General features: G+C 34.1%; 2 protein-coding genes across 3 annotated transcripts; both read right to left on the bottom strand.

The window, feature by feature from the left end:
- Positions 1 to 937: 937 nt before the first annotated feature.
- LOC145083943 (synaptonemal complex protein 1-like) lies at positions 938 to 6,545 on the bottom strand. The gene is made up of 18 exons (XM_079023417.1): positions 6,113 to 6,545; positions 5,974 to 6,023; positions 4,723 to 4,930; positions 4,514 to 4,639; positions 4,302 to 4,400; positions 3,497 to 4,173; positions 3,170 to 3,418; positions 2,958 to 3,086; positions 2,809 to 2,877; positions 2,566 to 2,676; positions 2,385 to 2,492; positions 2,200 to 2,310; positions 2,040 to 2,126; positions 1,863 to 1,958; positions 1,680 to 1,763; positions 1,544 to 1,603; positions 1,348 to 1,451; positions 938 to 1,131 (listed from the first exon to the last, which is right to left on the bottom strand). The coding sequence occupies exons 1-17, from the start codon at positions 6,273 to 6,275 to the stop codon at positions 1,350 to 1,352; spliced, it is 2,529 nt and encodes an 842-aa protein (XP_078879543.1). The 5' UTR covers positions 6,276 to 6,545; the 3' UTR covers positions 938 to 1,131; positions 1,348 to 1,349.
- A 1,248-nt stretch (positions 6,546 to 7,793) lies between these two features.
- On the bottom strand, positions 7,794 to 11,161 carry LOC145083679 (uncharacterized). 2 transcript variants are annotated; one of them, XM_079023399.1, is made up of 16 exons: positions 11,060 to 11,161; positions 10,894 to 10,954; positions 10,498 to 10,591; positions 10,195 to 10,373; positions 10,005 to 10,055; positions 9,850 to 9,906; positions 9,585 to 9,705; positions 9,448 to 9,514; positions 9,322 to 9,363; positions 9,103 to 9,208; positions 8,904 to 9,014; positions 8,760 to 8,831; positions 8,568 to 8,669; positions 8,435 to 8,481; positions 8,300 to 8,327; positions 7,794 to 8,204 (listed from the first exon to the last, which is right to left on the bottom strand). In XM_079023399.1, exons 2-16 carry the CDS (start codon positions 10,912 to 10,914, stop codon positions 8,091 to 8,093), a joined length of 1,212 nt encoding a protein of 403 aa, XP_078879525.1. In that variant the 5' UTR covers positions 10,915 to 10,954; positions 11,060 to 11,161; the 3' UTR covers positions 7,794 to 8,090. The 2 variants fall into 2 exon arrangements, with proteins under 2 accessions (XP_078879525.1, XP_078879534.1); XM_079023408.1 differs by having other exon boundaries at positions 10,894 to 10,959; positions 11,060 to 11,152.
- Between the last annotated feature and the right edge of the window lie 2,999 nt (positions 11,162 to 14,160).

Raw genomic sequence — 14,160 nt, 5'->3', positions numbered from 1 at the left:
AAATGAGTAACATGTCACTATTCAATGATACCCACAAAACTCTATATATTATTAATTCCATTGGTTGGGAAGCAAATCCATTAAAGATACCATCAATCTTGCCATTTGATGATATAACATGAACATGATGAAAGAATAAACTAATTAAACAAAATAAAAACCGAGATCTGATGTTGCTCTATCAAATGATAACTTTGACCGTGTATTTGTACTACCAGAAGAGGCCAAAAGTCATTGTCTGACACATCTACATCTACTAACCTAAACAAACGTAGAACAAATAATAAGACCCGGGGGAGTAACTATAAATAAACCATGAAAAAATGGAAGTTGGTTTGGGCCAAGCATGCTAAGCCCACAATGGGCCAAAGTGTTAGGACTGGTCTTCAATGGGCCGTGAAATTTAAAAGAAATTCCAATTTGTCACGAACTAATAATATTTTGAAGTTTTCCATAAGGCCTCCAAACCTAAACTTTGTGAAACTATACTTTATCCTCTAAAAGTATAAAAAAAAAAAAGTTGGCCCACATCCCACAGTTTTAACAAAATTCATTATGGAACGCTAGCTTTTGCTGTTATCACATTTGGGCACACTAAGTACTAAATTCTCTTTAAATATTATTTAGCCGCCCATATTGTGAAAACTTTATTACACTTTGGTCCAAACTACTTTAAAAAAAAGTACAAAATTCTCTTTCTTTAAAAACTTACACCACGAGTAGGGAGCCCACCACAAACGAATCACACTAACACAGCCAACATGAGACAGATAAATCATAATGTATCAAAAGTATGTATAGCGATGTCCAAGTTTGAACCTGGTATTGGGAACTCATTTATGGATTCTCACCAGCTTACCAGGACGACAAGCATGCACACACATACTAGAAATACATAGTGGTGCCTTGGAGGGTTAGATAATAGCATTTGATCCAACATTATTTATAATATCTACATTACCATACTTATGCCAATGCATTTAATATCTCCAATATGATAGCATTAATTTGTTCTAAGTCGATAATATTTTGTAACTTGTACAACTAAAACACTTATTATACAGCTAACAATAGTTGGTTCTGTATGGTGATCCAAAAACACTCTTTGATGCAAGATCTTTGGCGTGGAACCTATTCCACAAGCATTAAAAAAACATAATATTGTTAGACACCCACCCCTTGAATCTTTCTTGTTTTCAAAATTTAGTTTCATAGATAATGACCAATAAAATTAAGATAGATTAACAACTTAAACTCGTAACTAAAGAATATAACTAGAAACGATCTTCAAGTTAATTAAAAGTTATATGATGATGTGAAAGAATGAGGGTTGAGTTGAGATATTACCTCTAGTCAAATGCATAAGGGTCGTCTGCATATGGATTCAGTGATCCTTCCGAGAACAGATCGCCTATATTGGCAGGATTTGGCTGACTCCCTCCCTTCATTTTCTGTTCAATTTTGCATTACAAATGTTAAATACATACAAAAAAATAAAAAGGAGAATAAATTAAGCGATGAAAGATGAATGGAATAGTGTTACCATGATAGCATTTCTAGGGGTGTTGACTTTTGGTGTTTGCCTCTTGCTTTTTCTTGGATCCTTCAAGAAGGCGCCATCAAAATATCAATACAAATTGACAATAAGCACAGATATGAGAGGAGTAGGCATCATATACCTGAATCATGATTGTACTTTTTGTCTTTCGGCGCTTTGTGATTGTACCATGGGATGTTTCAACTTCATACTCATGATGAGTTACCTGCCAATGCCATCCATTTCCCATGAGAAGGAGTTGACTTGACTCAATTCAATTGACCCAAGTTTAGTAAACCGGAAAAAAATGAAACTACAGATTTACCTTTTTACTATGCTTGGGAATACTAATTACACTTTTGTCTGGTTTCTTCAACATCTTTGGGACTGGTGTTTCTGCTATGTTCACATAAGCCAAATCCTACATTCAAGGGAAAACATATCATCATAACAATAATTATGTGTCTATAATAATAATAATAATAATGTATGAGATACATACCTTTCTTGAGGTGGCTTCTTGGTCTTGTTGGGGCTCATCACTCATTACTTTCCATTGCATCTGCAACAAAGCCTTCTGCCTCTCTTCCTGTGACAAACAACACCCATCTCATTGAGAATGAAAATCATAATGAATCACAACGAGTATACAAATAACATACCTTGGTCTTCTGGATATTCAGCTCCTCTTCAAGATGCTTACAGTCTTCTTCATGTTGAGACCTCAGTTCCTTTAACTCTGCTTCATGTTGATTCTTGAGCAACTTTGTTTTCTAGATAATAATAAAAAAATGTCAAGTTAGCAGATTAGAAGCTTATGTATGCTATGCATTCATCAAGGTCCCACCTCTTTGAGTTCATTCTCAGCCTGGAGTTGCATCCTTTTTAACTCTTCAGAGTGATTAGATTTTAGACTTTCTTCCTTCTTATCATTCTCCATCCGAATTTTATTAATCTGCAAAATGAGAATGAATAACGTTAAGCTACTATTAATATTACTTGAGCTGAATCATATTCCACATGCATACCAAAGCAGTGTGTTCTCTCTCTATCTTCAACAATTGCTGCTTCGCTTCCTCTTTGCAATCTGAAACCTTCTCTTCACTTTTCTTTTCCATATCTATAACTGCTTTTTCAGCCTGAGAATAAATCAAAATAATCAAATACAATTCAAGATCAAACACATCAATGAACAGAAGATATATATATATATATATATATATATATATATATATATATATATATATATATATATATTTTAAATGGCCAACCTTTTCTTTCTCAATATTGATGCATTCCTGCTTCTCTGTTTCATACTTCTTTCGAATAACATTAATAGCCTAATATAATATAACCCATTGTTAGTTTGCCTCATCAACTATTAAGTTTGTTGACATAGACACATGACAATTGACCTTACCTGATCATTTCTTTGAGAAATTTCCTTCAAATGCCTTGAAAGTTCCAACTGTTTACTTTCTAACATCTGGTTGTATTGTTTCTTAGCTTCTGCCAATTTATCCTCAGCTTCAACCAGTGACTTTTGAGCCTACAGCATCATATAATGTTTATATGGCATGAATGTTAAGATAGAATATAAATAACAGCTATAGACGTGTAAAGAAATAAAACCTCTGTTAATTGATCTTCAATCTGTTTCTCTTTTTCCTTTAGTTCCAAAACAACCTGTTCCTTCTCCTGTAGCAAGCTTTGAAGCTGATTAAGTTGTTTCTCCTGTGAGTCTTCATTCTGTTCATGATTCACCACCTCCTTTTGCAGATTATCTATTTCCTCTTCCTTTTTTTGTATCTCTGATTGAAGGTTTTTGATAATCTCTTTATTCTCAGTTTCGGATTCCGAATGCTTCAACTGAAAATCTTGCTGCATTTTTAACAAGACATATTGATTAAGCATTATATGATAATCCAGAACCTTTGTAATAGTCGGATACATCCTTACCATTTGCATCTCTGATAATCTAGAAGCTTCAGATAAAGAACGAATTTTGTCCTCCAATGTGATGATCAGGTTTTCCATTTCAGTCTTCTTTGAAGCAAGAACTTCTGTTTCAGACTCTAACTTCAGAACCTTCTCTTCTGCTATGCGGCATTCTTCTGCATGCTGGGCTATAGTGGATTGTTGATCATTCTGGAGCTCAGTGATCTTATTATTCAACTCCTGATTGACCATCTGCAATGCATCTTTTTCTGATGTGGTATTTAAAAGCTGACCATGAAGCCAATCATAACGTTGTTGTGCCTTTTGTGTTGCAAGCCTTTTTTCCTCTTGTAACAACTCAAAGCAAGAATCAACAAAAGCATTGGCTTTAACAACCTTCTCACAAAAGGCTACACTCTGTCTATCCAAATCTGCCAGTTGAGAGGTCAACACCTTTACAAAATTCTCTAGGCTCTGGTTCTCCTGCATTGCTTTGTCTAAATGCTCAGCAAGCTTCTTGTTACAGGCTATAAGATCCGTATTCTCTTTCTCTTTTCTTTCATTAAGGTTCTGCATGTCATTAAGCCTATCTTCCTTTGATGTTAGCTCAAGTTGCAACTCGCTCAATTTATAAGTCAAACTCTCTATGGTTGATTCATTAGCTGCTACAGTCTCTTCAAAGTTCTTGATTAGACTATCTGCAAAATATATACATATAACATATATACTGAGATGGAAACAAGTTGAAATCTCTATTTTGTCCCATATCCATACTTCGATTAAAATAGAACATGCTTCTACATCCTATCTTCTTAATACACAATACCCTTTTCATCTGTGAGACTGAGAACTTTGCACTGTTCATCTTTAAGTTGTTTCTCTACATTTTCGTTGCTGACAACAAGTTCCTCCAACTCCTTTTCACCTGCAAGCACAATTCCACAAATCCAAAGAATTAAACTGAATTATGAAAAGCACACAAAGCGGCCCTTATAGGATCCAATGTAGTGAATCTTAAAGCAGAGAGATTTAACTTACGGTTCCTAATAGTTTCTTCTGATGATTCCAGCTTCAGAGACAGAGACTTCATTTGTCCATGCAGATTGTCAAGTGCTAATGAAGTTTCAGACAGCTTATTGGCAAAAGAGACTTTATCTTTCTCACCTGTGGAAGAAGAACCATGATAGTTGCATTCATAATTGTCTCATGATAATGTAGGAATCAAGGATCAATGGTGAACCTCTTACCATCCTGAACCTGATCGGATAAAAGCTGTAAGGTTTCAGTAAGTTGATCACATAAGGTCTTTGTAGAAAAGAATTTCGACTCTAGTCCTTTCCAAAGTTTCTCATCTTCTTGATGCTTCACTTTAAGCTTTGCATTTTCATTATAAGCATTCTGTAACTTTTCTTCCAAAGCATGAATATGCTCTGATAACTTCTTCAGCTTAGAATTCTGCATCCATTGCAAGTCTTTGATCAGAGTAGGTTTCACACCCAATACATCGATATAAGCACAATATAACACACACACGCACAAATGTGCATAGGGTTTCATGGAAGCCTTTATGTACAAACAGCTTATGCATAGTAATGATGAAAAAACATTGCCTCTAAAGGATATTGTTTGGGTATCAACAGCTACCCCTAAGGCTTGGTTTTTACTAAGGCTTTACATGCAAAAGGGGTGGCAACCATCAACAACATGCTCAAGAAGGGTGGTTTATTCCTAGCTGGTTCTCTATACACGAACAATATGGAGTCAGCAGAGCACTTTTCTATGGTCTATCCTTTGGCCTTCAGAATTTGGACTAGTATTCTTGGCTGGATGAACTGATCATGCACTCCACCCTCCTCCCTAAATTTCATCTGAGGTTAGGGAAATTAAAAGAGCTGTCTGGTGAAAAGAGAGGTGCACTAAGCAACAAGGCCCTGGGCATCGTATTAAAATGGTGCAAGGAGCAAGATGAAAGACTTTCTGTTCTCAGAATTTCAGTCATGGTTTTAGCCATTGTTTTTCAGGTTTAGGATGTACGATGTTCTTGTATCTATAGTAAACTCCATGAATAAATCTTCTCCCCTTTACTTTACCTCCTATTTTAATATAACACTTTTGGTTCAGCATTTTCCTAACAAAATACACACACACACACACACACACTCCTATGCGTTAGTATACTATTGTGACTTTGATCTTCTTAAACTAATCATAATCAATGCCCTCGCCATTCAATTGGACTATAGTTATGGGACATAAGCAGCAGTATATAACTATAAATGCACATTAACTATAATATGATTATGGATAGGAATGTCTCTGTTTGTTTCTACAGGACTTCATCTAATGTAAGCGACATTATTCATGAAAGAACATAATATTATAAGTAGAATACAACTAAACTGGAGCACTTACAACAATCAAGCACAGAAATAGACATACATACGTCCAATTGAGCAATAAGAGACAGAAATACATAGAGCAAGAACGATTAAGTATACCGCCAAGTCAAGATCTGTTTTCGCGGATGCTTGCTCTTTGACCAATTTCTCTGCAACAAAAGGAATCAATCGCATAATATAAAATAATTTATCTTTGAAATCATTAGAATCAATAATCTCAGTCTCCGTAATGAAAAACCTGCAGTGAGCTTCAAATTAGCAAAACTTCCTGATGAATTCGAATAGGAAGGTTGTCGTGTAGAGATCTGGAAACTTTTTGCAGTTGCCGAACTAGACGATCCTAACGAAGATTTGAACTGATCGAAGCTCTTTAAGCCTGAAAATCCTACTGGCTTGCTCATTTTAGGATTCAAACTACACGATTTCACGGAAATGTCTAAGGTTTTATGATGATCAACAACTTCGGCAACTGGAGTTCTACGAATCACTAACTAAGAATCGATGAAGGAAAGCTTCAAACAATCAGTAGAGAAATCGTACGGAAACCCTAGAATTTGTGCAAACGATAACTTGTTTGCAAATGAAACAGGCGCCAAATAATTTATCCTTCTCTGGTATTTATAGGCGTCACAATGAAGGCGGTCGTACCGGTAAGTCGGTAACGGGTGAAGTTGGGAGCCCACACGCATAATATTTGAACCTTAACATCATTTATATTTTTTTTATATTAAAGTAAATAACAGTTTTAGTCCCTGTGGTTTTTCCTTATCTGCATATTTTTTGTCCAACTTTTGATATTTTTTTACATGGCTGGTCTCATTTCAAAATATTATTAATTTTGAATTAATAATTTTTTATATTAATACGTTATAAAACATTTTAAATATTTGATAAAATATATACATATGAAAACTACATCATATCAATAGTCTTTACATACAAGATTTTACATAATAATAAAACATACTCTTAAATTATATGTAAATAAAGTTAAATATAATTTTTAATTTCGTACTTTTTTTAATTTAAAAATTGATTATTTAAGCATATTTTTAATTTTGATCATTAATTATTATTTCAAACATCAATATTTTTTCCACCGCAACATTTTGCAAATTTATATGATTTATTTAGTAATTTAAAAATCTATTTGTTAGTTGTTACTATTAAAAAAGAGTTTTTGATTGAAATTTTTTTAGTTTAACATTTTGATCTATGTTTTCTATATTTAATATTATTATACTTAATGAATTTAGATAGGCACCGTTATAATGCCTCTAAATAGAGAGTAGCATGTTTGGGGTTTATGATAAAATCTATATTCATATTCAAGGCATGGCGATGATAATATTGGTTTTTTCTATAATTGTTTCAAAAGGAGTTTATTATTAACCAGTTAGTTCATCGATAAAAGGTTTGTTTAAAATGAATCATAAGAAAACCCTTACGTTTGCAAAACATTTACGGTTTTACCCTAGTTATGTCTTTTTTTTCCATTTATACCTCGCAGTTTTCATGCAACTTTGTTGATTTTACTTATTTTTATCTTTTTTATTTCATTTTCCCCTAATAAGTTGAGACTTAAGAGGGTCAGAGGGTAAAGCTATTGGCCCAATACATTATGGGCTGCACGTAGCCTATTGAAAACTTTAATGGGCTATAAGTTCAATATCTCAGTGAAGTACAAAAGTAGTAATGTACAATATATCCATTTCTTGTTTTTTCACAAAAATCGTTGCTTCGAATTATCTAGAAGTTAGGATTATTTTCAAAGGTCATTTTCAAATTTATATGATGCACACGTTTCCTTAATTCAGTTTTATTAACAGGTATTATATGTATTTAGATTTTTATTTAAACATTTATATAAAACTACTTATCGGGTCATACAGACAACACAAATATATAAAACTTTAACAAGTTAAAATCTCACAATTGTGAAACCAATCTAGAAAATGGCATACTGTGAAGTCTTTCAACAGTGATCCCCCAATGTATATGTTAAAGTAATGACTGTCTACCACTTGGTATTTAAATTAGAACCTATGCAAATTATAGGGAATCAAATGAAGGAGCAGCATATAGATTACAAAATTTATGCTGCATATTGTAAGCAACGACTTATATAACATTTTGGACCTCAAGGTCAAGAAATAGCTATGTAGCTTGATTCTTTGGTTGAAGTATCAAGTATCAAGTATCAAGTATGTATGTTGTTAATCTTTGTTTGAGTTAACTGGGGTAGAAGTGGAAGTGGAACATGATGAGATGTCTATTCCTGCAACCTCCATTGCATTGCAGACCCATTCTGGAACATCACCTTTTGGAAACTACAAAAAAAAAAATCGCTTTCAATATGTTTTCTGAAATATAAATTGATGGATTAAAAATGCATTTAGTGAAGTGATGCCAAAAGTACACATACCATTTTCCTCAAGAAGTTGCATACAAATCTGCAGGAAAAAAAAACACATTGGTGGCAGATAAGAACTTGTCTCCCAGATTCAAAAAAATACTACCCAAGGGAAAAACTGCACAAAAAGTTAAAAGGAAAACATACTCTGGAAATGTTCCTTCTATAATTGACGAATGAAGATTTCTACTAAGCTGCAAATTAAAATGGTTTAATGTTTAATTATGAGAAAAAGATAATGAAGTTTAAGAGATACTATAAATTATCAGAAATTCATTACCTGCAGCATGTAGTATAAATTATGATAAGAGAGAAGCTGAGAACCCATGGCATCTTTTGTAACAAGACAATGAAGGTAGGCCCTTGTGTATTTTTTGCAAACCTACATTATTAATTTATAATCAACAAAGGAAATGAAGAACATGGGAAAATCAAACATATGATCTTAATTTATAGTAATTCATAAGCATACCATACACTCGCATGTTGAGTCAATTGGTCGGGTATCCTCAGCCATTGACTGGTGTTTTAGTTTTAAGACCCCCTGAAATCAAGACATGAGAGTGATGATAAGCTTTTAAGAGCCAGGGGCAAAATTGTCAATGAAATAGGATACCTCAGGCACAAGAGCAGTGCCAAATCGAGCTGTACGTGTAGGATATACACAGTCATACATGTCAGCACCCAAAGCACTGCAAACTACAATATCAAGTGGATACCCAACACCCTGGCAAGATATAATCAAACCACTATATTAAGTTAAGATATACCAAACAATGTCATTTAAAAAAAAAAAAAAAGGTGACATAAAGTACCATAACATATCGGGGTTTGCTTTCAGGAAGTGAAGCTGTGCATTGTGCAACAACACGCCAAAATGAATCTTTATCTTCACCCCCTGCAAGCCCACCAATAGCATAGCTATTGGTTGGTTGCACAAGTAAAATCCATATATTATTATTATTATTATTTTAAATAACAAAATCAATTTTTAATCAAATAACATTCTACTTGTGCTGTGTTGGTGTACATACCCAGGCAAATTCCTTTCCACCAAACCTTGGACACATATATCCCTGATAAGTAAAAGTTAGTCTTTTGGTGATAACTAATTTATATATGAATGGAATGGACTATGGAGTGTTACTATTATTAATCACCTTAAAACAGGATCTAAACCACCCTGTACAATTCCAAATAAATTCTGCTCATTTGGTCTCTTATGAGCTGCATATCAAATTATCAATAAAAATAAAATTGAAAATTGAAAATATTGTTGATATTAAAAAAAATGTACCTGCTATGCACCTGTCTATCCAACGCAAAGTTCGATGCATGGCTTCTTCAATCCTCGGACCTGTAATGGTGGTTTTCACTACATCATCAAGAGCCATAATAATGTCTGCTCCAATTCTGTTCTACAAAAGTAGATGGATATATGCAATACACCATAAAACATGAAGGTTAATCACCGAAATAACTATATATATTTCAATTTCCACATTGTCAACTTATTTCCACATACATCATAGGTGTTAAGTTTAATAATCACTTAAACTTACTTGGATTTGGATTGATTCTTCAGGGGTTAGAAGCATAGGCTTTCCATCAACTGGTGACTGCAGAATGAATTATCAAAGATTAGTTATGGAACACTAAATTCCATATAGAGCTTGTAAAAATGTGTGTGTGTGTGTGTGAGAGAGAGAGAGAGAACCTGAAATGTGACACCTTCCTCGGTGATGTCAGCTAAATGCAACAGTGAGACCTGAAAGTGATGCACACTAAAATTTTATAATGACAAAAAAAGAAGATTAAATTCCATTAGGCAGATAGAAATTATATGATAAGCAATGAATTATGTTGTTGAGTTGGTGATAAAGAGATATATGAGAAAGAAGAATTACCATCTGAAAACCACCAGAATCAGTGAGAAGTGCCCTGGGCCAGTTCATAAAATTGTGAAGGCCCCCAAATTCATCAATTAGCTCAGAAGTTGGACGAAGTGCAAGATGATATGTATTTCCAAGTATAATTTCGCACCCAATCTCCTCCAGTTGAGGGGTTGTCAAACCTTTTATTGTCCCTGTCTCCAACCATAATTAAAATACAACAAGTATTAACTCAAGAAAACTAATGAACGTAAATTTAGGTCAAAAGTTGCAGTTTGATAAATACTATCACACGGAATGAAATTCAAATGCTCTAACCTTGTGTTCCAACAGGCATAAAAAGAGGCGTGTGGCAGGTGAAGTGAGGGAGTGTCAACCGAGCTGCACGAGCACGATTGAACCTCCCAAGAACCTATCCAAACCAAACAAAAAAAAAAACTACTAGATCAACTTTCAAAATTCCCATACAAAGTATTGTTCTTTGAATGAAAAATTAACTATTGATCACATTTTCAATGCAAAAAACCACCAGCGGAGCTTTTAAAATCAAAATTGGACCCTTGTGTTGGGAGATTAAAATGGATTTTTAGTTGTATAGCTACATTATATTCATGTGTACATTATATCATTGGAATCCGATTCCTCTCATGATTCTTTGCACCTTTAAACACTCTACGATAGCAATGTGGAATTACAGGTTAATGAAACCTTTACCTCGAAACGAAGAGCCATCATACAACCCTATCTACCCTTTATAGCAAGTGAATATTACAAACTGAACTACAGAACAGACAAGAAAAGGGAAACACAGCAGGGATGTCAGAATGTCAGATATCTGATTTGTAGAAAAAGACACCGGAGATGATGAAAAGGAGCTGACGGAGATACGAAGAGAGAAATCGTCAGTGAATAGACGATAGCACTGCGGCCAGAAAGACGAGCGCGTGCCCTAATTCAATGCAGAATGTAGAACAGATTAGGAAGGAGGCGCCGGCAAATTAAAATTACGTGGTTTATATACCGTGTTTTCCCAATTCCGTACGTTATTATTGCTAGGTTGAGCTAATTATAGAAGTAGCCCTTCAAGTTTCTATTTTTGTAGTTTTTATAACTTTTAACTTTTTCCATCTTTAAAAATATGTGTATCATATATACGGGGGGAAATATTAAAGTTTTTGTATATTATTATTATTATTATTATTATTATTGTATTAAAAATATAAACAAGTGTATTAATTTTAAAATTCGTTATTATTAATATTTTTAATAATACATGTAAAAAAAATATATATATATATATATTAAAGAAATTTTTTAAAGGTGAAAGTGGTGGTGATGGTAATGTTTTAAGCATTGAAATCATGAATATATGCTTGTATGTTCTCATTTTGTATATAATCATTTCACATTTCTTATTATTGTTTTCAATTCATAATATTAACACTTAACAATTTAAAAGAAGTTGTCTACTTGTAAAATTTAATAAGATTTAATGATATTTTAGGATACTAATATGACACATATCATAATTTAAATGAGTAGGAGGATTGGTAGGATTAAAAGGTAAGAGGATATTTAATTTCTCGTAATGGAAATACCCATATAACTTTTACATATTAATAGAATTAACATAAGTTTAAAATTTCAATTTGGTCAAACTACGAATATATTACTCTTGTTTTGTGTGGGTCGGAATATGTAAATTTTTATTAGGTATGAACTACCCGCTACCAGCTAACCTCCATAAAATGTGTAACCATAAGTATCCAGATGTGAGATAGCCACCCGGACAGATCATTCTACTCTAGAGTCACAACCAAACAAGGAATAAGCAAGAAAGCCTAGTAAGAGTTCTCAGGATATCCTACATTACTACATACAATCCCTAGGGCACTCCACTAGATGATAACCAGTAAGGACAGATAGACACACAGATTTAACATATCACTACAGCATAGCAACATCCTATATACCATGATACATATCTAATAGATTACTACAGTCTAACAACATCCTATATACCATGATATAGTTCTAACAGGTCACTACAACATAGTAACATCCTATAGACCAGGATACAAATCTAACAGATCACTACAACATAGCAACATACTAAGTACCAACAATCCAAGGAATACATGATCGTATATACTCATATGTGAGAAAGACACCCGAATAGGCGATCCTACTTTAGATACACAACCAAACGAGGAAAAGGCAAGAATGCCTACATCAAGAGTCCCCAGTCTATCATACATGACTATATACAGTCCCTATGACATCCTTTTACTAAAAGATAACCAAAACTAATGGGCTGACATTGGTGCCTTCGACCCACAGGTACAATGAGGCAAAACTCACCTGAAATGAAAGAACCCGAAAAACTGAGACATGTTTCCCTTTCTGCGATACGTGCTCCCGCGAATTCACTAATCACCAAAACCAAGTAAAACCTTAATTAACAGTCCAAAACCCTCAATTTTGAACTAAAGTCAAAATTGGTCAAAATTCAACGGTCAACGAAAATCAACAAAGTCAAAGTCCATGGCAGCTGTATACGCCCAGCATATGCGACCTGATCTTATTTATCCATTAAGTACTTTATCACTTGAGACCTTTTGTCTAGATTTCAAATCTAGACTCAAAACATCGACTTAAGTCATAAAGTTTCCACCTTTATGAGTTTCTATGGCTAGAAAAGGTCCAGAAGCCAAAACTCTAACTTATGAATCCATTAAGACATCATAACTCTTGCATGCAAGGGATCGAAGGACCAAGATCACATTTTTATGGTTCCTAATAGCTTCATAATGGAAAAGGTTTCCAACTTTATCCATTAGAATGGTCCCAACAAACAAGATTTAGTCATTAAGTCTCAAAGGGACCAAAATTGTATCTTTTTCAACTTAATCCATTAAGTCCAAGTCTCCAACCTTCATATTTGAATCAACATGATGTTTAGATGGATAAAGTTTCCAACTTTATCTATAACAAGGTCACAAACTTTCAAGATCTAAACTTTACGCACTTAAAGTGACCAAAAACTCATAACACCCAAAATTAGCTAGATCTAACAATTTCATCATCAATATTCAAACTTTATACCTCCAGAAGAAAGATCAAGGTGAACAACGTCTGGATCTACAAGCTCCAATGCAACCAAAACTTCACCAATGAGCTCCTTCTTCTCCAAGATGCACCAACAACACTCTAAAGAACTTAAAAACGCCTTTTTTTGCTCACAAGGCTCAAACCAGGGTTAGGGTTTCAAAGGAGGATGTTGAAGGGTGGAGGTTGAGAATAGAATGGGTTTGGGGAAGTTAAGGAGCTAAAGTAAGGCTCAAACCACGAAAATAGGGTTTGGGTTCTGATCGCGTACGTCCAACGTACGCGGCTAACCCAAAATCGTCTTAACTTTAAACAGTCGTAACTTCTTCGCTCCAACTATGTTTTCGACGTTCTTTATATCCACGGAAAGGTATTGAAGAGCCCCCACGATATTTTCTAGATATCTTGGAATAAAAACTTCTCGAACAAAAATACATTTTTCTTGCAAGAACCCGACCTATGACTTTTTCCTTTTTACCCTTCGGCCCAAAACACAATTCAAGGGTAAAATCTCTTAACTATCATTACCTCCTTCCACAAGGACTAAACTTTGCCTCCTTAAGACCCAAAACCTTACACAATCGACTTCCGACCTACGAATCAAAAATTACAAGAAACAGGATGTTACATAAAATATGATAAAATACCCTTTGCTTGATTACGGTTAGATAAAGTAGACCCCTCGTGTTTGACATATTTAAGGACTGCAACAACTTCTACAAACAAATTCAACAAACTTACAGTTGTTCTAAAATGTGAACCTCATCTAGAATTTCCAGCTCGAACAAGAGAAATATCTTGATTCAACCCTCTTCATGTTTCAGTTTCACCAATACCAATTTCGGTTGCCACTCTTTCTTTTCGCATCTCTCG

Source organism: Lactuca serriola, chromosome 1 (genome assembly GCF_051521515.1).
Source record: "Lactuca serriola cultivar US96UC23 chromosome 1, Lser_US96UC23_V15, whole genome shotgun sequence".
In the NCBI taxonomy this organism is placed as follows: domain Eukaryota; kingdom Viridiplantae; phylum Streptophyta; class Magnoliopsida; order Asterales; family Asteraceae; genus Lactuca; species Lactuca serriola.
The sequence above is the reverse complement of the archived record's forward strand: the minus strand, read 5'-3'. Positions and strand labels throughout refer to the sequence as shown.